The sequence below is a fragment of the Mirounga leonina genome, unplaced genomic scaffold (assembly GCF_011800145.1).
Source record: "Mirounga leonina isolate KUSES-001 unplaced genomic scaffold, KU_Mleo_1.0 Mir_173, whole genome shotgun sequence".
In the NCBI taxonomy this organism is placed as follows: domain Eukaryota; kingdom Metazoa; phylum Chordata; class Mammalia; order Carnivora; family Phocidae; genus Mirounga; species Mirounga leonina.
In genome coordinates this window covers 83,345,057-83,367,083 of record NW_023270447.1, presented here as the reverse complement: position 1 = coordinate 83,367,083, position 22,027 = coordinate 83,345,057, and the positions used below count along the sequence as shown (strand labels likewise).

Sequence of the window (22,027 nt, the reverse complement as noted above, 5' to 3'; positions counted from 1 at the left end):
ATGAGGACAGGGATCTCATCTCAGCCTCTCACCGCCCTGTGAGAGAGGCAGAGCAAGATCCTTAGTACAGGTGTGAAGGCAGGCCCAGGCAGGTTCAGCAACTCGCCCGAGCTGCCAGGGCCAGCTCAGGGACAAGACCAGAGGACGCAGGACGTGTAGAGCTGACAGGGCTCTTGGCTTCTCGCCCACTCCCCTCATGTTACAGATGGGAAGGGACTTGCCCGCAGTCAAGCAGGGCATCAGTGGCTGAGCTGGTTCGGGAACCCAGGGCTCCTGACTCCCAGGCCAGTGTTCTGAGCTGCTGCAGGCCATAAGATTCAGCGGGGGGGGGGGAGGGGAATCCTTGGGTCAATTGTTTTGGAAACAATGCTGTGTCTCTAAACCTTAGCGATCCTGAATACAACACATTAGTTTATCAAGGATCTAACAAGTTCTGCAGGGAAGGAAAATATCTCACTTTTTTCCACTTATTTTCCCAAACGTAACTGACCGCAGAACCATACATTTGTACCTAGTTCCACAGAGCACCCTCGGGGACATGTTGCAATGGGCGACTCCTCAGCCCCTGTATTCCGTGCTTAGAGACACTAAGTCAGCAATTCTTCGGAGAGCTCTAAGCACACCACACTTCTGACATTGTTTAGCCCTGGAAAGTCCCTGAGGCTCATATAGGATTCCCAGGAGCCTTAAGAAGTGAGCCAGGAGCAAGGCGAGGTGGAGTCTGGACCTCTCTCTGTCCGAGCATCCCCTTTGCTCAGAAAGAACCCGAGTCAGTGTGTAGCCTCTGCAGAAAAGGAAGGGCCCCCGCAGACTGGCTAAGAAATGCCAGCCCCAGGATATTGATTTTGCTGCTGTCCCAGGTCCCAGGTATACACAGAGTGGCCGAGCCCATTGCCACAGGGCCCTGGGGCAGGGACAGGAATGGGCACACCATGCTGCTGGGACATCCGGCCCCACCTGCCCTGTCACCACCAGCTCTGAGCTGCCTCATCGCTTTCCCTGGGTCCAGCCAACGGGCTCCATGCCTACATGGCGCCAGCCTCCTTCCTTGTTAGGACACCGATATCTTTGGGGGTGGCACGGAGCCTGTGGTTGGGGGCAGGCAGGCCAGGGAGGAGAGGCGAGAAGACTGCCTCTGACAGTTGTCACTGCAGGGACCAGTGCTGTGGTGATAGGGCAGGAGGCTCTCTGCACGCCACAGGGAATGTGAGGGCTGTCTACAAACCAAGGGTCGGAGATAACAGGCCGGGTGTGTGAACCATTGCCAGTTTCCCTCCATCTCTTCCTGTGGGTGCAGGAAACACAGATGCATTTTAGGGACAGCCTGAACCCAGCAGGATCGGTCAAAAGCAAGCAACACAGGGCGGGATGTTGAGGAAAGCCCAGGCTTTGGAGCCAGATCTCTGGGTGTGATCCCAGAGCCAGCGCGTAGCCGTGCAACCCTAAGCACTCGCTTAGGACCTTTGAGCCTCAGTTTTCCCCTCTGTGAAATGGGAACAAAACGGCCTATCCCCTGGGGCAAAGATGAAATCGCAAGTGGAGACAAATGTCCAGCCTCTGGCAGCTGCTCGTCTCGGTGTGGCAAGAGACTCCCACGAGAGGAAACGTGGGCCGGTGACACAAAACACAGGCTCTGGGGCCTGGCCGTGTCCGCATGCGCAACCGATGGACATTTCTGAGCTCCACCGTCCTCATCTGTGCGATGGGCCTGCTCACGCACAGCCTGTAAAGCACCCAGCAAGCTTAGCCATCACGGTCACAGTCACGGTCACGAGGGCTCCCTTGCAGGAAGGCTGGCGTGCCTTTCACAGTCTCTGTTTTAGATCAGCTCTAGCGGCCGCACCACCCAGAGCGTGGCGGGTGATGACCGGGCCCACCTCCGTGAGCACTCTCGGGAGGCAGCACCGTGCTGCGCGCATACCCGCCTTGCTCCCACTATTTCTCAACCCCAGAGGCTCCAGGCGGGTCAGGGAAGTGGGTGCCTGGGCGCTGCAGGCTGCCCCCAGCAAAGGAAGAGCGCCCTGCTGGGCTCCAGAGCTCCTAGAGCTCCCGATCTTTCAAGAGAAGCCAAAAGTGTTATGGAAAACACTGGAATTCTTATATTGGCAACTCTTTTTTTTTAAGAATATTAGTGCTCTTTAGGAGAAAAACATTCCATGGCCCCAATTTGTCTCCAGGCCACCTGCTCTGCCACCTCGGGTCTAGATTCTCCCTGTGGGCTCATCCAGCTGTATGGGTCCTTGCCTTTGCCCTCAATCAGAGTGTGGTGTGGCCCTGCCGGGCCGTAGGTGCCCATCTCAATTTGATATGTGTCCTCCCTCCTGCCCTCGCTACAGCAGCAGACCACGCTCATTTCTGAACCCAGAGCAGGGCACCCAGAGCCTGGGGCGTTTGGGAGACTAGCAGGGAGCACCAACCCTCCAAACTCTGGAGCCAGCACAGGAATCCCGAGCCCACCCGGCCCCCAGAGGCCCACATGGCCAGGGCTGCAGTCGGACGTGGGATCAGCCTGCCGGTGGCCTGAGAGCCCAGCCAGGTGACACCCCCATTTCTCCTGGCTCTCCTCTGTGGGACCCAGAGATGGAGACAGTGGTGGGAGGTGAAGGTGCTGGTGGGCCTGACAAAGGCGACTCCACACTCGCCCAGAAATGCCCGGAGAAGGTGTGGTCACCGGCGTGGAGACAGCTACCCAGGGACGTGGTGCAGGTGTCAGGCTGAGGACTGAGGACAAGGACTGGCTTCTGCAGGGGGGAAGGGAGTGATGAAAACTGGCAGAGGAGAGCAGGACGTGACTTGCTGACATTTACCGAGTGGCAGGCCAGTGCAGGCCCTTGACATACACTCGGTAAGTCATTCAACAAACACTGGCTGACCACTTCCTGTGTGCCAGGCCTAGGGCTCAGGCTGAGGACCCAGATGTAAACATGAGACCACATAAGTTATCCTGCTGTAGTCCTCACCAAAATCACATGAAGTGGGGATTATTGTCCCAACCTTACAGGTGAGGAAACTGAGCTCAGACAGGAAAGACAGAAAGACAGAAATAGCCCAAGGAGACACAGTAAGCGAGGGAACAGGGATAGGAATTGGGGTCCAGCAGTGCACTACACCACTTCCAGGCAGATGCAGGCAAAGCTGCCAGAGCGGCTTGGTTCTCTCATTTCCAGAAAGCCAAGACCAGCTCCAGTTTTCTCCTGGACATTTCCAGTAGGTATCTAGGTTGGAAGAATGCCCCACCATGAGCCTCACCAAAGCTCTGTCTTCATTTGGAAGGACATTAAAGAAATATTGCTCATAAACATCCTTGCTCTTCCTAAATTGGCCTTGGGGCAAGAAGCAAAGTAGCTCACCGCTGGTGTGGGAAATTTCCAGGCAGCTGGGAGGCATTTTGAAGGAGGTGGGAGGTTGGTCAGTCTGCATTAACTGCTTAGGATGATCCCATAGAAGGCATTGCCTCCAGGTGGCTCGCCCTGAGCCAGAGGTCCGCAGCTCTGACTCGTGGGGGGTCCCCCTGGGCCAGCAAGCAAATGCACGGTGTCTCAAGACCATCACGATGACCACAGTCCACGGGGCTCACGGAAGCAGGCTGAGCTGCGCCAGAAAGAACCGGAGAGGTCCTGAGGCCCATAGGGGAGCCGGGAGGGTTGGTGACATGAAGAGGCCAGGCCGAAAATCTAGTCAGGGACGCCAGGCACAGCGGGGTGCTCAAAGCCCCCAGCAACCCGGAGCTCCCTCCAAGAGCCATCCAGATGCAAACTCGTACTATCTCCATGGGGGCACCAGGAGAAGAATCATTCTCCAGCCCTCAGCTTCCACTCCAAGATCCCCTCTGCTTCACCTTCCAGACCCACCTGACGGTGGAAAAGCCAGCCAGGAAAACATATGGGCAAAGAGGACTAGAAGTAAGAATACAGGCAGAGGCCGGGCCCCAGCTGGAATACTCCCCCAGCGTAAACAAAAAGAGCGAAGAGATTTCAATTGCAGATCAGACTCTAAGAAGGACTTCCCAAATGTGGGCACTCTTCAGCATTAGGACAGGTTAGCAAGGAGGAAAAAGGAAAGTTTCTGTGTCTATTTTTAAAGCATCCCGTAGTTGTCATGGGAGAGCAGTCGGCTTGCCTTCCCTGGACCTCGTCTTCACCTCTTGCCCCTGAGTCTATAAAATCAGGAACTAGTTGCCAAGCATCTACCTGGGACATGAGTGCAGAGAGGTGGAGCCTTGCCAACTCCAGGAAATCAGTCCCCTGCCTCCTGGGAAGGTCCTCCGAGGGGCTGGCAGCAAGCGGTGACTGGGGGATGATGGCCCCTGAGGCTGAGGACAGGGGTCCTGTCGGGTCGGTTGACACAATGAGCCCAAGCTTAGGCTGGCCCGGGCCAGGCAGCGGCACCAACAGTGAGGGGAAAGGGAAGCATGTGACATTTTTCTCTGAGCGCATAAAGTAGTGATGGCTGGTAAAATCCGAACTCGGCTGGACTTCTCCATGTGCTTTGCGGTGTCGTGGACTTTAAGGGACACGGGGGGAAGGGAGCGCGGTCAGCTTGTTAACTCAGGACCTCCAAGGGCCCGCTTGGTGCTGGGGTCAGGGCGTTGTGGGTGGGTGGCGGGCCCACCGGGGTCCTGCCGTCACCCCAGCAGCTACCCCATCAGTGACTTGATGCCCTTTGAACCCGGGTTGTCCGATCCGGTGCTCCTGGGTCTGTCTTTGGCACATAGCTCACAGGAGCTGGGACTGGGGCCCCAGCAAAGCATCTCTATCCAACACAGCGCTGTTACTGGGTGGGGAAACGTGACTTCCTCACATTATAATGCAGCAATTTAAAAATGAGAGTTCAGCTTTTGGCTGGAGAAGTGCTGACGGGGGCTTCCTGCCACTGCCCAAGGGCAGGGAGCTTGGACTGGCGCTGGCTGCCCGAGCAGGGCCGATCTGAGAAGAGAGAGGCCCGGGCGGAAGGACTGGGGTGCTGGGAGCAGTCAAGCTGTGTGCTCACTGGCGTCTAGCGTGGGGAGGCCAGAGAGGCCCCCGAAGCATCCTAACCCTGCGCAAGACAGCTCCCACGACAAAGAATGAGACCATCCCAAATGTCAGTCAGTAGTGCTGAGGTCCAGAGGCCCTGCCATCAGCCAAGAAAAGGGAGGGAGACCATGTGGTGCGTGTGGAGGCCACAAGCAGCTTGACGAGGCCGAAAAGGAGGTGGAAGGAAGATGAGGCTGAAGGGAGAGGCCTGCTCCCTCCCTCCTTACGTCCTCTCCTGCCTGCCTGCTTTTAACCAAAATCTATAGAGCGCCTTCCGCCCGGGCAGTGGTGGGCAGGATCTGGCTCATACACGCTCACGCACAGATATCCCGCTCCACATCCCGTGGCCTCTTGTTGGTCACTGAAATGGGCCATGGTGGGTGAAACAACACCACGGAGATAGGCAGACATGGAGCCCTTGCTAGGCATCAGAGATACCTAGGTAGCAAAAACGGGGCCCACTCCTGTCCTTATGGGGTTTACGCTCTAGTGGGAGGCACACTCCCTGAATAATCCCACGACCGTTCCTTGATTTCAGCCATGAGAAGTGCAGGCGAGAACAGGACCTAGCGCAATGAGAACACTGTGAGCGCATGCGTGCAGGTTGGAGGTGTGAACACGCAGGTGCTGCAGGGGGGCAGGGACCGGCCTATGCGGGAGGACTGGAGAAGGGGTCCTTGGAAGAGGCAACATTTCAATAGAGCCTGAAGGCTTCATAGGAGGTCTCCAAGCAGAGAAGCCAGCAGCTGGGGTACTTCTAGGCAGAGAACAGCAGGTGCAACAGATTCAAGATGGGGGAGGGGACCAGGAGTGCTGGGAAAGCGCAAGAAGCCCAGGGGGCCGGGGAGGGGGCATGGGACTGAGGAGAAGCCAGCAAAGGGCCAGGTCACACAGAGCCTTGTCGTGTGAGGAGCTTGGGCTTTATCCAGGGAGCCAGTGATGGATGTTGAGCAGAAGAGGTCCCTGGGAAGATTCAAATTAAAACAACAACAACAAAAACAACACTGTATTGAGTGTCCCTTTCCCATAACTTGGGCTTTTAATGATGGCATTAAGCTTCACCATGAACCAGGCCCAGGTGATAAGGAGAGGGATAGACTTGGCCTCTGACCTTGGAACTCCCTTTGTAACAGGGCAGATGGACAGACGCCCCCAGCAGAACATGAAGAGCATATAGGTTGGACAGTGCACACAGCAAGAGGGATGTCCTCTCAGGGCCAAGTGGAGGAAGACAGACTCTGAGGGACCGCTAAATCTAAAATAAAACACACTTTTCAATTTATCTCTGGCCTCACCAAAAGTAAGGGGAACCCCCAAGTTGCCCCTATCCAAAACTAAAAAGCTGTGAGCTAAGACCGGAACAGGAGCAGTGAGCGATAACCAAGTGTGACACCTGGGGTCTGTCCTGGGGACAGATGCTGATGTCAGCACTGTGGACAGGGAAGTAAATGCTGGGGAGTGGCAAAGTGAAGGAACAGAGCCTGTGGTCTCTCGTTCTCCCAGGTCTCTCTAACAGGAATGAAGTGGTCCCTGCTACCAGGTACCATCCCCCCTCCCTCCCCACTCCCACCCTGGCAGGTCACAGAAATCCTCTCTGGATTTAAACCCTAGAGATTCCCATAAGATCAAATCTGAGTTCAGCATGCATGAGAGTCCACAGAGAAATTAGCAAATTTAGACCTTCCAAGGCCTTTTCAGATACATACTTACCAATATACCAAATATAAGCGAATATGTATGTAATACTTAAAAAAATTTAAGATGAAGTCATAAACATGAGCAAAGAACAAGAGACTATCTGAAAAGAGCAGGTGAACTTGGAAAAGAACTAAATAGAACTTTTAGAAGTATGTAGTTAGTAACATTAAAAAAATTAAACCCAGGGGCACATGGGTGCCTTGGTCAGTTAAGTGTCTGACTCTTGATCTCAGCTCAGGTCTTGATCTCAGGGTCAAGAGTCCAAGCCCCTCCTTGAGCTCCACACTGGGCATGGAGCCTACTTAAAAAAATAAGTAAATCAAATCATATCAAATCAAATCCAAAGATGGGTTAAGCAGCAGAGTAAACTGCTGAAGAGAGAATTTTAAAAATGGAAGACAGGTCTAAGGAAATTACCCAGAATGCAATGCAGAGAAATAAGTTGATGGAAAGCATGAGGGGAAATCAGAGCTTTCTGGTCTACAACAACAGGCATTAGCCACATGTGGCAATGTAAACCTGTATTTGAATTCATTAAAAGTCAATAAAGCAGGGTGCCTGGGTGGCTCAGTCGGTTAAGTGCCCGCCTTCGGCTCAGGTCATGATCCCAGGGTCCTGGGGTTGAGTCCCACTTCGGGCTCCCAGCTCAGTGCATAGCCTGCTTCTCCCTCTGCCTGCCACTCCCCCTGCTTGTGCTCACTGTCTCTCTCTGACAAATAAATAAATAAAATCTTTAAAAAATAAAAAAGAATGGAGAAGAGGTCATATTTTAAGAGGTAATGGTTGAGAATATTCCAAAAATAAACCCATCGATATGGGAAGCACAATGTATATCAGTCAGAATAAGAAGAAATCCACCTGTAGCCACATCATAATGAAACTGCAGAACACCAAAGACAGAGAGGAAATCTTAAAAGGAGCTAACCAAAGAACAGTTGGGCCAGCAGCTGCCTTCTCGTTAGCAAAAAGGAGGACAGAAGATAGTGGAACAATGTCTTCGAGGTGCCAGGAGGAAATGACCATCAGCCTAAAACTGTGTACCCAGCAAAGCTCTTTGAAGGACAAGGGGGAAACATAGGCTTTTTTCAGATAAAAGCTGTAGGAGCTTACCACCAAAAAAATACTCTTAATCAGAGGAATTTTTAAATCATGTTCTTCAGGAATAAGAAAAATTATCCTAGAAGTTAGGTCTGAGGCGCAAGAAGAAGTGATGAACTACGTGCTTAACGTGTAGGGAAATTACTTTAAGCAAATATTATCAAGGTAAAATAATCACGATGACAATGTCTAAAATTGTGGGTTTTTTAAAGGACAGAATTAAAATAATCGACACGGTAGGTTGTAAGTCAGAAAGAGTGATCAGGATGTTTCAATAGCTCACGATTTAGGACAGAGCATTAAGATATTGCTCAACCCTAGGTTTTGTGAAGTTAAATACATATGGTAAGTTAAAGAATGGTTCTAGAATTCAGCACCCATCAGAATCACCTGGGAGGCTTGTTAAAATACAGATTACTGGACCCACCCCTCAGAGCTTCTGCTGCAGGAACGCTGCGGTGGGTTCCTAGAATCTGCATCGCTAACCAGTTCCCAGCTGTTGCTGATGCTACTGGCCCAGGGGCCCCACTTTGAGAACCACTGAACCAAAAGCAGAGAAATCGGGTGCTTCACTTCCAGACCAACAAAAGTGGGGAAAGGCAATGAGAAAACGAACAAAACCTTCCGTCTAATGCAGCTCTGTGCAGGAAAGAGATCATATGAGCCACATACGTAATTTTAGATTTTTTGTAGACACGTTAAAAAGTAAAACTGGTGAAATGAATTTTAATAATATATTTGATTTAACCCAATATTACCCAAATATTATCGTTTCAAGATGTGATCAATATAAAAATTATTGAGATTACTTTTTCTTCTTTTCTTGGACAAAGTCTTCAAAATTCAGTGTATATTTTATACTGCAGAGGCTTCTCAGTGTGGACGAGCCACATAATAGGTGGTCAATGGCCACGTGTGGCTTGTAGCTACCCTCCTGGACAGAGCCGGTTAGACTGCAAGTGATAGGAGCCTACAGAGGACAGAGGCCCCCACTCAGCCCCTGAGCACCCTCTGTATGCTGAGCACTTAGACCATCATACATCACCTCATTCAGTCCTCAGTTAGACCTGTGAGATTAGACATTATTATCATCCCATTTCATAGATGGTAAAAGTGAGGCTGAGAACATTCAAAACACTTCCCCAAGAGAAGCAGAAGAGCCGGCATTCAAACCCAGGTCTCTCATATTCCAGTGCCAACCTCAGAACCTCACAGTTTCTGTAAAGCATTTTCTGTAACAGACCAGAGAGTAAATATTTTAGGCTCTTGGGACCAGACAATCCATCTGGTGGGAGAAGGTAGAACCTCTTCTTCCAGAGTCAACCTCGGTCCTCCCGGTGTTCGGAAGGATCCAGACTGAGGGGTCTCTTGGCGACACCTCCTCAGACTCTGATAAGAGGTTCAGCCGGCCTCTCTAACTCACTGCTTGACTATAAATGTGAGTTATTCTCACTCGTAGGGCTGAGACAGAGGGGAAATAAAAGCGAGGATTGATGGAATCCCAGACATAAAATCTGGCACCATATGCCTGCATTTTAGAAATTACCTTTAATTAAAAAAAATAAATAAAAATAAATAAATAAATAAATAAATAAATAAATAAATAAATAAATAAATTACCTTTAATTAATGGTTTATGACCCCAAAGACGCCCCCCTCTTCAGGCCTTCTGCAGTGTCGACTTGGAGCTCAGTCCTGGGTGGTGAGGTGGGGGAAGGGGGTGCTGAAGGAGTGGGGTGGTGAATGGCTGTCTTTCTTCAGAAACCAAAATGTGTGGTTTGCTCATAGGACCCCAGCTCGGCCTCTGGCAGTCCTCGAGCCTGGGCGCCCTAAGGAATGTGAATTGAAAGCCAGCTCTCCGCACCGGCCTGAGGCCTGTGAGCTACAGAGTGACCCACACATATTCACACGCTCAGGAAAACGCACACACCAGGAAGTTTGCTTTTTCTCTTTGTCCCCTTATCTGTCATTCCCTCCCCACCCTCCACTCATTCTCTCCTTCTTCCTGATTCTCTTCATGTCTTTGTTGTTTCTGTGGCCCTATTTCCCTGCCGAAGCCTTGCTCTTTGAGTCTCTCTCTCCAACTCTCTCTCTCTCTGACTTTTGCTGCCTGTCTCCTTCCTCCTTCCCTTGCCACTTTTATAGCCTTTACTTGGGGAGGCCTAGCCAAGCGCCGCCCCCCCTGGGCATGGGATAGACAAGCCCACCCTCACCTCACAGGGAGCCCCGCCTCTCCCACCTGGACCAGGTGGGAGTCCTGCTGGGACGATGCACTTCTGCCCAGGTGGGGGACCCCTAAGCACCTGAGCTGAACTCAAGCCACGTTTCATCCCAGGAAGGCAGCGGGACTGAGGCAAGTACTGAGTGCCTACTATAGCTTCACATTCAGAATTTATACTAGTCATGAACCTGGGAGGTAGATAGTATTATTATTATACCCATTTTATAGATGGGAAAACTGTGACTTTAAGAGGTCAAGAAATTGGCCCAGAGCCAAGGGCTGTTCAACTCCAAAGCCTCTTTCCACAGGCCCAGTCCAAATGGACAACATGGGCTGTGTCTTGGAATTTCAGGTAACCAGATGTGGTGACATTTATCTCTCATCTTCCCAGAAGCAGGTGACAGAGACAGGACTCAGTCACAGGAACAGCATAGAGACTCTCAGCTCTTTCCAAGCCAGGGAGGACACACCCGCATTGTGTGCCAGAGGTTCACACCTGTAGGACCCAATCAGAAAGGCTTCCCTGCAAGCCAAGCCTGTCCTGGGGAGCCAGGGACCAGCAGGAGGGACACCGAGGCTGGGGACAGGCAGCTGTCTCACCAGGCAGAAACTCGGGGGCCCCCACGGAGGGCTGCAGAGGAAGCTGCTGGTTCCACATTCCCGGGCGTCATGGCAACATGAGCTCAGACCAGCGACCTGCTTGTGGTGCTCTGTGCCATCTGCCGTTTCTCTGGGGGCAGGGAAGAGGCCTTGCACCTACCCAGCATCCCCAGTCATAGAGTCCCCAGAGCAGTCCTGGGAGGGAGGCAGGTGGCAGGGAGGCATGATGCCAACCTTAGGGTGTTGGAAATGGAGGCATGAGGCATCGTGGCTGCCCACCTGAGTTAGGTCACTCTGCCCAGTGCCCTGCTGGACCAGGGGTGGCATCCTCCTGGCCAGCAGCTGTGGGCTTCCAAGGGCTCTTGGCTGAGCAGCTAGAGTCCCCCGGCGTTGGGGAGAAAGGTTCTGGCAGAGCTAGATGCGTGTATGGCCCCCAAGCGGATACAGCTGTTTCCAAAGAGTTTATATGGCAGGGGCAGGGGAGGGGTGAAGGAACTGGGGAGAGGAGCCTTGTCACTAGGAAAAGATTTCTATGTGTCCATTTCAAAAATAACGTACCTCAATGCAGGGAACCTGGGACACAGGAAAGTGTGCATACACTCGCAAATACCCTTGCACACTCACATGTGCACACTCACGCACAAAACAATCACACACACACGCTCACACACAATTAACCCTCACCCCTTCCCAGACGCAGACTTTTAACATTTATCCAACTAGTATATGTATAAATATATATACATATATACACACAATTAGAGTTCTACATCGTAGAATCGTGTACGTATCATTTTAAAAAAAACGTTGGGATTACGTTGTACCTGCTGTCTTGTACTGTCCTTTTTTGCTTGGCAGTAGATTATGAACATTTTCCCATGTTAAAAGTATTCTCCAGGGGCGCCTGGGTGGCTCAGTCGATTAGGCGACTGCCTTCGGCTCAGGTCATGATCCTGGAGTCCCTGGATCGAGTCCCGCATCGGGCTCCCTGCTCGGCGGGGAGTCTGCTTCTCCCTCTGACCCTCCTCCCTCTCGTGCTCTCTGTCTCTCATTCTCTCTCTCTAAAATAAATAAATAAAATCTTTAAAAAAAAGTGTTCTCCAGTGACACATTTCTCATTAATCACATATATTCCAATATATGAATGGGACATCGTTCATTCAGATGAACTCCCATCAATAACCACTTGTACTGTTTCCTACTTAATTTTCCAATTTTTGTTATAAATGTATGCATGTTTATTGCAGAACTTTGATGATACGCAAAAGTATAGCAAGAGGAAGTTAAGCTCATTCTTCCTGGCACCCAAGCTCAGTAACTGTAAATATCTGTGTGACTTCACACACACTGTTGTAACCACGTGCCTGATTTGATGGATAAGTGTTTTTTACATCATTATAATTTACAACGTACAGTATTGGCAGGGTCCTTTCTAACCAGGCTTCCTTTTTTAATACTTGTCATTTCTTGCGGTGTTGAGTTTGTGTGGGCGTTGATTTAACCCTACTTTAGAGAAAGAGGCTTTCCATCTCAGTCAAGTTCGCCCTGAACCCGGTCCGTTCATCAGGTGTGTCCGACCATGGATTGAAGAGTAGGCATGGGAAATGCTGGGGGATAGACATTTTCATCTATGAGGGGCTACTCTGGAAACAGGTTTCGGTGTGTTAAGGAATGGAGCTGAGGCTCCATGTATCCTAAGAAAATAAATCACCCAGTCACCCAGAGATGACTGCCACTGTATTGATTACAATAGCGAAAAATGGGGAACAGCCCATGCCCAGCAACAGGAGGCAGGCGAGATCAATGAGAAAGCATCCTCTGATGAATCCTGTGCCGTCAAAAGATAGCACAGATCTCTACGGAGATGGAAGGATGTCCTCCACGGTGTAAATGAGAACGGCGTATTACGAAACGGAGAGCGTTGTGTCTACGCATGGGTCTGGGTGTGCTTGGAAGCGTGGGTGTGTGTGTGTTTGGAAGCATGGGCATTTGTGTATCCCAAAGAATATTTAACTAAAACTAACAGCTGCTGTCTCTGGGTGGCGTGGGATTTGGGGCGATTTTCACTTTGTTTTATTTTCATTCTTTGTTGGATTAAGTTTTAAAAAGTCTGTTCTTTTGTCCGGGAGGGGGTGGGGGACAGATTACTCTTGTAATGGGGGAGGGGCAGCAAAACAAAACAAAAGCCATTTTGATTTTGGAAAGAAGAAATGCGCGAGGGGGAGACATCCCCGCCCTCCTCCTGCACCCTGGGAGTGCAGCCTGCCCAGTCCCTGCCTCCCCCCACCCCCCCTAGGAGCCCCCCGCCTCAGCTCCTTCCTCAGCCCCCTCCCCATCTTCCCACCAAGTTTGCAATTGTGTGTTGCAGATTCCGACAGCCAGTGCAGCCCCACGCGGCAGAGCCTCAGCCTGTCGGAGGGCGAGGAGCAGATGGACCGGCTGCAGCAGGTGGAGCTGGTCAGGACCACCCCCATGTCCCACTGGAAGGCCGGCACTGTCCAGGCCTGGCTGGAAGTGGTCATGGCCATGCCCATGTACGTCAAGGCCTGTGCGGAGAACGTGAAGAGCGGGAAGGTAGGGCACCTCCAGGATCCCAGCGGGAATGCCCCCTCTCCCTCCTGTGAACTTTACCAACCCAGAGCTGGCCTGCTCCACCTCAGCCCCGCCCCCCAATCCCGGGGTGAGGAGGAGATGCATTCTAGGAGCCAGCTGTGCTGGGTTCAGGATCCAGTGTCCACAGTAAATCGTCATGTCTCCCCGGCAAGGCACATAGCCCTCTGAGTCTCAGCTTTTGCATCTTTAAATTGGGCCTAACCTGCCCGTACCTGACTGACGGGGGGCAGGACCGGGCTAGAGGGCTCGACTGGCCAGGATGTGATGCCACTCACCTCCTGGAGCAGAGCTGCACTAAGTGCTCTGCCTGGACTGCAGAGAAGGATGGGCAGGGAGACGGGCGGGCGCTGGGGTCCAGCCTCATACTAGCAGACCCCTCCGGGGCTTGGCCACAGCCAGCAGCAGGTCCTGGCAGCCTCGGGTGCCCACCCCACTCCCCCTTCTGGGCGCTCAGTCCTCACCTTCCTACGGAGCAGGTGCTGCTGAGCCTGAGTGACGAGGACCTGGAGCTGGGTCTGGGCGTGTGCAGTTCTTTGCACCGACGCAAACTCCGGCTGGCCATCGAGGACTACCGCGACGCCGAGGCGGGCAGGAGGTGGGTCGGCACGCCCGGGCACCCCGCTCGGGCTGCGCCTCCAGGGAGAAGGGAGAAGAGTCCACCCCGAGACCTCCAGATCACACGGTGGGGGCGAATGGACACTGCAGGCTGAGCCAGGGATGGGGGATGGTGGGGTGTGCCCAGGAATGCCACCGGCCAAGGGCGGCCAGGTGCATCCCAGTCCCGCTCTGGGCCAGGCCTCCCCGTAGAAAGATGGAGCTACAGGGAATCAGTGAGGCCCCAGTGCCCCATGATCCCCGCAGCCAGGAGGCGGCGGGGCGGCCTCGTGCGCCCCCAGAACTTCTCTATCTCCGAGGGCCAGCCGAAGCAGGTCTGGGAATTCGGCCAAAATGTCTGCTCTGTCTACTTCCACCTCAACCCCAGCTCTACCAGCTCAGGGGGAGAAAGGATGGAGTAAGACAGGGAGAAGTAGAATGAGACAAAGAAGAAATGGACGTGAAGGGCTTTATTGCCACATCTCCCCCAGAGGATTAGGGCCGGCTGGGAGGGGGATCCGTTAGCAAGCACACCTGGGAATGGGCGGAGGTTCCTCTCTTCAGGTGTGTCCTGCTCTCATTGCGAACACCTTCCCCCACAACCCCCACCTCTGTCCTACCTCCTGCCTGCCTCCCTCCCTTCTGACCTTTTGTGAGCAGGATTTGTTGGTGGGGGGAGCTCATTCACCAAGCAAGCGCCAGGGAAACCAGAGCACCCCCCTCGGTCCTCAGCGTGCAGAGGGGAAGAAAGAACGATCGAGCATAGTAAATCTGACACTTTCTGTTTTGCATAATTATCTCCTTCACTGGTTTCCCCATCATTTTTGTGCAGTTAATTAATCAGACCTGGTGGTGTGTGCTATTATTTGCAGAAGCCGCTTTATGGATTAAAAAATGAGGGGGCTAAGGCTGGGAACTCAGGTTAGTTTGGAAGCAGAAAACCCAATGCTTGTGTGTCCTGGAGAGGGGCCCTTGGCGTGAATCCTGGGTGGCAGCAAAGACATGTGAGATCAGATCAGAAACTCGGGTAGCAACCCAAAGCAAGCAAAGCAAGAACGTGCCAGCCTTGTCAGCAAATCAGGACCCTGAGGGACGGGGTTGGGGGTGAAGGAGTGGGGAGGAGAGTGATGGGCGGGGGAGGGGAGCAGCGGGCATGAGCTTGCTTTCTCGGAGGGCTTCTCCTCCTTAGGGTCCCACAGGCACCTCACACTCATCACCCACTTCTAACCAGTGCCTCCCCCCTCCTGAATCCTCTGCCACCCAAGCTGGAGACCCCTCCTGCCCCCTTGTCCCACTCCCAATGTGGTCAGTAAACGCTGACCATTCAGCAGGGTGGGGCTGCCTGCTTCACCCCGCAAAAATGCAGGATCCCTGCCCAAGTTCGCCCAAAACATGACTGCCCCCGAGAACCTCTAGGAACCAAGATGCTACAGCACCTACAAGGGGATGTGAATGGATGTGAACGGAGTTTTAAAAATTCTGAGAGCTGAGATCAGGACCGTCTCCATGGATCCTGTGTCTCCCGCATTAGACACCCCCAGGCTTCCTGCAGGAGGGAGGGGCTCATTCCCTGTGGAAATCCGGCCTGTCTCTAACTTGCCGTGGGCTTGCTCTCTCTGGCGCTTGTAGTTTCTCCAGCTGTGAAGTGAAGAGGGTTAAATTAGAACAGCAGTTCTTATAACCTTTGGAGACCACGGCCACTCTGAGAATCTAATAAACACTGTTGATACTTTCCCCAGAGGAGATATACAAAACCTCACAACTCTGCATTCTGGGACCCTTTGACTCACTCCCGGAACTTTTAGGGGCCCATGAACTCTAGGGTAAGAGCCCCAGTGAGGTCATCTTCAAGAACACATCCTGTGTGGCTTTGGGAATGACATTGCCCTCTCCGGGCCTGGTTCCCCTTATCTCTAAAATACCGCAAAATCCACCAGCCCCATCACCAGTCATTTTATGCACATGATTTTATTTAATCGTCACAACATCAATGTGGGATAGACATTCTTACCCCCGTTTTAAAGACGGAGAAAGTGAGGCCCGGAGAAATCATGGGTGCAAAGTCACGCTACAAAATACCTAACTTCAAAGTCAGTCCCCTTTCCATTATCCTGCATCGCCTCAACATTAAAAACATCGACAACCCCGGCTACTCGTATTTACGGAACACGGAATGCACCCCCAGACTCCGTGCTAAGGGTTTCACATTCTCTTATCCCGTTCAGCCCTCACAGCTTCTGTGAGGCAAGCATGATTAGCCTCATTTTGCAGGTGAGGATGCTGAGGCACAGAGACACAAGGTCCCGGAGCTAATGGTGATGGAGCCAGAATGGCCTCGTGTTTTCTGTGTTGAATCATGACCCAGATGATATCTAAATTCTGTGCCCAAACTCAGATTTCGGGGTCTAATCCGGCCCCAGTTTGGGGCGGGGACAATGTCAACTTTTATAAAACATCTGAATTACTTTTGAAGTCGTGCCGTCTTGTTCAACTTGGGCGCTTACAATAGCTCCAACCAACAGCTGGGAAAGTGTTGCCAAGCCGAGGCCCCATGGGGACAACTTTAATGAAAAGAGAACCGTTTTGAAGGGCAGGAGCGCATTAATTGTCAGCATGCAGACGGATATTGCTGATGTAAATGGCTTCCCTCAAGTAGGTTCAGCTGGTGCCCCTCCCCCCACACCATGCCACGTCTCGTTGTACCATTGATTTGCTGAACTCCCTCAGAGAGGAGGGCTTCTGGTCCCCATCAGTGACAGCCCTAGCCCCAGGGCATCTGATCGGAGGGATGGCCGGGAGCTCCCACACCTGCCCGGGGCTAGACAGCCTTGACTGAGGCTGATGGTCCTGGGAGGGGCGGCTCTGAAGTGAGGGCCTCAAGAGGGGCTGGGAGGGGGCCCACCTGGGACTTTTTCTTCTTAAAGGGAGCTTGTCTTGGGTCAGAAGTTTCCAACACAGGAGCTTCGTCCTGGGTGGCTTCCTGGTGGACTAGAGTCAATGCCCCGCTTGCCCAGCCTTGATTTATCTTCTGTGCATTTATAGAACAGAAGCTGGGGAGCCAGGTGGGGTCCTGCCCTCCAGGAGCTGGTGGTCTGGCCAGATGAGCCGCAGGGTGATGAGTGCAGGGATGGGGACTCCTGGGGGGGCTCAGGGAGCAGAGAGGGGCTCTGACCCAGCCCACGAGGGCCCTGGAAGGCTTTGGGGAGAGCGAAAGCCCAGCAGAGCCCTGTAGCAGTCAAGCAGGTGAGGAGGGAGGCGTTGGGTGGACCACGGCCAGGAGACGAGGAGGGCCTGGCCTTGGGGACAGACCCCAGCCGTCCTGGGTGGCTGAGGGGCAGGAGGAGACCGCATGAAGCTGGGAGCCCACCCTTCCTTTCCTTGGCCCCTCTTCCAGAAAAGCATCTGCTGTGTGTTGAGCATGAGGCTGGCTCTTCGGCAAAGAACATAGTCTCTGAGCTCAGATCAATTCATTTTTGAAAGTTCCATGTGTGACTGACTAGTGCTTTGAAGGAAATACTTAGAGGCAGAGTACAGGCTAGGGGGCAACTTTATTTATTTTTAAGATTTTATTTATTTATTTGACAGAGACACAGCGAGAGAGGGAACACAAGCAGGGGGAGTGGGAGAGGGAGAAGCAAGCTTCCTGCTGAGCAGGGAGCCCGATGTGGGACTCGATCCCACGACCCTGGGATCATGACCTGAGCCGAAGGCAGACGCTTAACCAACTGAGCCACTCAGGCACCCCTCTTTTCATACATTTTTTATCTATATGTATTATATGCTCTGTAATACATTACTATATTTGTCTTTTAAACGGTCCATTATCTTTTAAGGAGATTAGCAGATGAGAAAAATATTTAGCCAGATAGTTACCATTTCTAATCATCTTTATTCTTTAAAAAAAAATTCTTATTGTGGTAAAGTATACATATTTATCATCTTAACTGGTTTTTTTTGTTTGTTTTTGTTTTGAGAGAGAAAGGGTGGAGAAAGGGAAGAAGGAGAGAGAGAGAATCTTAAGCAGGCTCCACGCTCAGCACACAGCCTGACACGGGGCTGGATCTCACAACCCTGAGATCATGACCTGAGCTAAAATCAAGACTTGCACACTTAACCAACTGAGCCACCCAGGTGACCCCCCATCTTAACCGGTTTTAAGTGTACAATTCAATGGTATAAAGTAACATCCACACTGTTGTGCGGCCATCACCACCATCCACGTCCAGGACCCTCTTCATCTTGTAAAACTGAAACCCTATGCTCACGATAACATAATAAAGACTAACTCCCTGTTCTCCCCTCCATGCCCCACCCCGATAATGGCAACCACCCTTCTACTTTCTGCCTTTATGGTTTTGACTACTCTCAGTACCTCATTTAAGTGGAATCACACAGTATTTGTCTTTTGGGGCCTGGCTTATGTCACTTAGCATCATGTCCTCAAGATTCATCCATGTTGTAGCATGTGTCAGAATGTCCTTCCTTTTTAAAGCTGGGGCGCCTGGGTGGCTCAGTCTGTTAAGCGGCTGCCTTCGGCTCAGGTCACGATCCCAGGGTCCTGGGATCGAGCCCCCATCGGGCTCCCTGCTCCGCAGGGAGCCTGCTTCTCCCTCTCCCTCCACCGGCCGCTCTGCCTACTTGTGCTCTCTCTCTGTTAAATAAATAAAATTAAAAAAAAATATATTTAAAGCTGAATACATCCAACTGTGTGTAGATAGCACATTTTGCTTCTCCGTTCCTCTGTTGGTGGATACTTGGTGGCTTCTACATTTTAGCCACTATGAATAATGCTGCTATGAACGTGGATGTATTAATATCTCTTTGAGCCCCTGCTTTCAATTCTTTTGGGTATTTACCCAAAAGTGGAATTGCTGGATCATACAGTAATTCTATTTTTAACTTTTTGAGGAACTGCCATACTGTTTTCCACAGAGGTTACACCATTTTAGATCCTCACCAAGAGCACACAAAGGTTCTGATTTCACCACACCACCACCAACACCTGTTTTCTTGGGTCTTTTAGCCATCCTAATGGGTATGAAGTGGTATCTCGTTGTAGAGAAATTTGTGCTTCCCTAATGATTAGTGATGGGCATCTTTTCGTCTGTTTATTGGCCACCCATATGTCTTCTTTGGAGAAATGTCTATTCAAATCTGCCGATTTCTGAATCCAGTGGTTTTTTTATCGTGACTTCTGGAAGTTATCCTCTTTTTTCTTTCATGTGGGCCAAGTTTCCATATGGTTATTATTTTCTTGCCTCTTGAAAAAAGCCCTTCAATATTTCCTGCAGTTTATTCCTCTGATGATAAATTCTCTCAATTTTGTTTGTATAAAATAGTCTTTCCTCCCTCATTTTTAAAATAAACTTGAATTTTTTAGAGCAGTTTTAGTTTCACAGCAAAATTGAAAGGAGGGTATAGAGAGTTCCCACATCCCCCCTCCCCCCCTCCTGCACAGCCTCCCCATCACCCACATCTCCCACAGGATGGAGCATTTGTTACAGGTGAGGAACCCACATCGATGCATCCCAATCACCCAGAGTCCATAGTTTATATGAGGGTTCACTCTTCGTGTTGTACATTCTCTGGGTTTGGACAAACGTGTGATGACATGCATCCCTCATGACGGTATCATGCTGAGTAATTTCACTGCCCTAAGAAATCCCCTATTCTCCGCCTGTTCATCCCTCCCTCTCCTTAACCCCTGGTAGCTACTAATCTTTTGACTGTCTCCATAGTTTTGCCTTTTCCAGAATGTCACATAACCAGAATCATACAGTATTGTGATTGGCTTCTTTCACTTAGTAAGGTGCATTTAAGGTTCCACCACTGGAAGGTTCTAAGCAGAGGAGGGACATGATCTGATTGAGGTTTTTAAAAGACCATCTGGCTACTGTGGGGATGAGAAGGGGGGGGCAGGCGGGGGGGGCGGTGCGTGGGGGAAGTAAGGAGGCAATTTCCGAAATCTATGCCGCAGGTGGTGGTAGCTTGAACCCAGAAAAGGAGAAAAAGGGACAGACACACGGACCAGAGTGACTGATAGACCTGGTGGGGGAGGGGAGACTGAGGGCAAATGAGGACCGGAGCCAGAGGATGGTGGGGGGTGGGGAAATGCTGGGAGAGGGGACAGGGCATTTTGTTTAGAGCCTATTAAATGTGAGATGCGTGACAGGCAGGAGATGCCCAAGGGGGCAGTTAGTAAGAAGCTGGGCCTCAGAAGAGAGAAGAAGGGAGAGATGAGAATTTGGGAGTCCTCGTTTACATTACATTTGTAATCCAGAGCCCTGGAAATGGGTGCCACCAGGGAACAGAGAGCGTGGGGAAGAAGAAAGAAAGGAAGGGGCCGTGAGGGAAGATGTGCCCATTATATAGCAGTATCCGTCCCGAGCACGGCGGTCGTAGCTGTTCAGTATATATTGGTGGAATGAAGGAAGGGCAGGGAGGAGCCATATAGGAGCACCAGCAGGAGGGTGGTGCGGTCAGCCCTGGCCACTCTCCTGGAAGAGGGACTGGGGAGGGCTCAGAGGCAGGGAGACCAGTTGGAGCGCAGAGTCCAGGGAGACACAGAGTCCAGGGAGACACAAAGTCCCGGCGTGAGCAGTGGAGAGTGGAAAGGAGGAAGGGAGTCAGGTGGAGCTGAAAATCCCACCCAGGCCTCCAGCTTGAGTGGCTGGTGGGCAGCTCTTTAGAGATGGGTGCACAGGGAGGGGCTGGGAAGTGAGTGAAGGGTATTCTATCTGAGGGCAAGGGAAGAATGCTGGTCCCGATCCCAGACCTGGGGAGGAGGGTGGTGTCACTCCGTAAGCCCATATTTCCCTATCACATCCTGATCCCTTTGTGGGGTCCCCCTACCTGGCAGCCCCACAGGTCATTTCTCAAGTCCCTCCACAGGTGGGATACACTGTTCTCATTCCTTCTGTGTGGCTGCCACCGTATGGCGATCAGGGGAATGACAGCCAAGGGGACCTCTTGCCAGGAGCATCCACCTCTTTATGCATTTGAGAAATACTCCTTGTGCACCTACTGTGTGTGCAGCACTGAGATAGGTGTGGGATACAGACAAATCTGAGATATAGCAGTGAGGAGAAAGGGCTTGAAATAGGCAAAACGGGGGTTTTAATTCTGATTCCGAGACATGCCACAGTGTGACTCTGGGCAAAGTCTGAGCTTCTTGGTTTGTAGAGCGAGGAAAAATGGCCCAGGCCACAGCATTGCGGGCTTCAGGGATTCTGTAGAGGAACATGCCCAGGGGACCACACCCAGGGGCAGGCTGAGGATGTGGAGGGTTCCCGGAGGTGCCACCTCCCTCCGCACACGTCCCTGCCGTTCTGCTACCGTCTCTTTCCACTCCGTGTGTCTGAATGTGCTTTCTTCCCTTTTCCTGTTCCTTTTTCTGCCTCTCTATTGATCCTTCTTCTGCTCTTTGGGGCTCACTCTCTGTTTCTCTGTCTGTCTCTGTCTTTCTCCTTCCACTCTCTGCATCCACCTCTCTCCCCATCTCTGCTTTGTCTCTCTCTTCCTCTCGGTCTCTCCACTGCATCCCTTTTCCTGCCCCCGTCTCTGTGATGTCTTGGTCCCCCACCCTACTCTGCCCTGTTCTTTTCCCTCTGTCTTCATCTCTGCCCATCTCTGCCCCATTTCTACCTGTCTCTCTGTTTCTGCCACCTGTCCCCACCCATCCATCTCTCTGGCTATGTCTGTCCTCACCAGCCTGTCCAAAGCCGCTGACCTGGACCATCACTGGGTGGCCAAGGCCTGGCTGAATGACATCGGGCTGTCCCAGTACTCTCAGGCCTTCCAAAACCACCTGGTTGACGGGCGAATGCTGCACTCCCTGATGAAGCGGGACCTGGAGAAGCACCTCAATGTGTCCAAGAAGTTCCACCAGGTCAGCATCCTGCTGGGGATTGAGCTGCTGTACCAAGTGAACTTCAGCAGGGAGGTGAGGACCAGGGCAGGAGATGGAGGCATCTTCCACAGCCCTTCTTTCCCCACTGGCACCCATTGTCCATCCAACTATCTGCCCATCCATGCGTCTGTCTACACACGCATCCATCCACATGGCCATCCATGCATCCATCCACACACGCATCCATCCACCTGGCCATCCATGCATCCATCCACACACGCATCCATCCACGTGGCCATCCATGCATCCATCCACACACGCATCCATCCACGTGGCCAT

General features: G+C 51.9%; 1 protein-coding gene across 2 annotated transcripts in view; it reads left to right on the top strand.

The window, feature by feature from the left end:
• Positions 1–22,027, top strand: part of KAZN (kazrin, periplakin interacting protein) — a 1,036,992-nt gene that overhangs the window by 1,003,060 nt on the left and 11,905 nt on the right. For both annotated transcript variants that reach the window (XM_035019741.1, XM_035019742.1), the window contains 3 exons: positions 13,001–13,206; positions 13,722–13,840; positions 21,550–21,781. In XM_035019741.1, the coding sequence (XP_034875632.1) occupies positions 13,001–13,206; positions 13,722–13,840; positions 21,550–21,781 (557 nt within the window). The remainder of the gene's footprint in view (positions 1–13,000; positions 13,207–13,721; positions 13,841–21,549; positions 21,782–22,027) is intronic.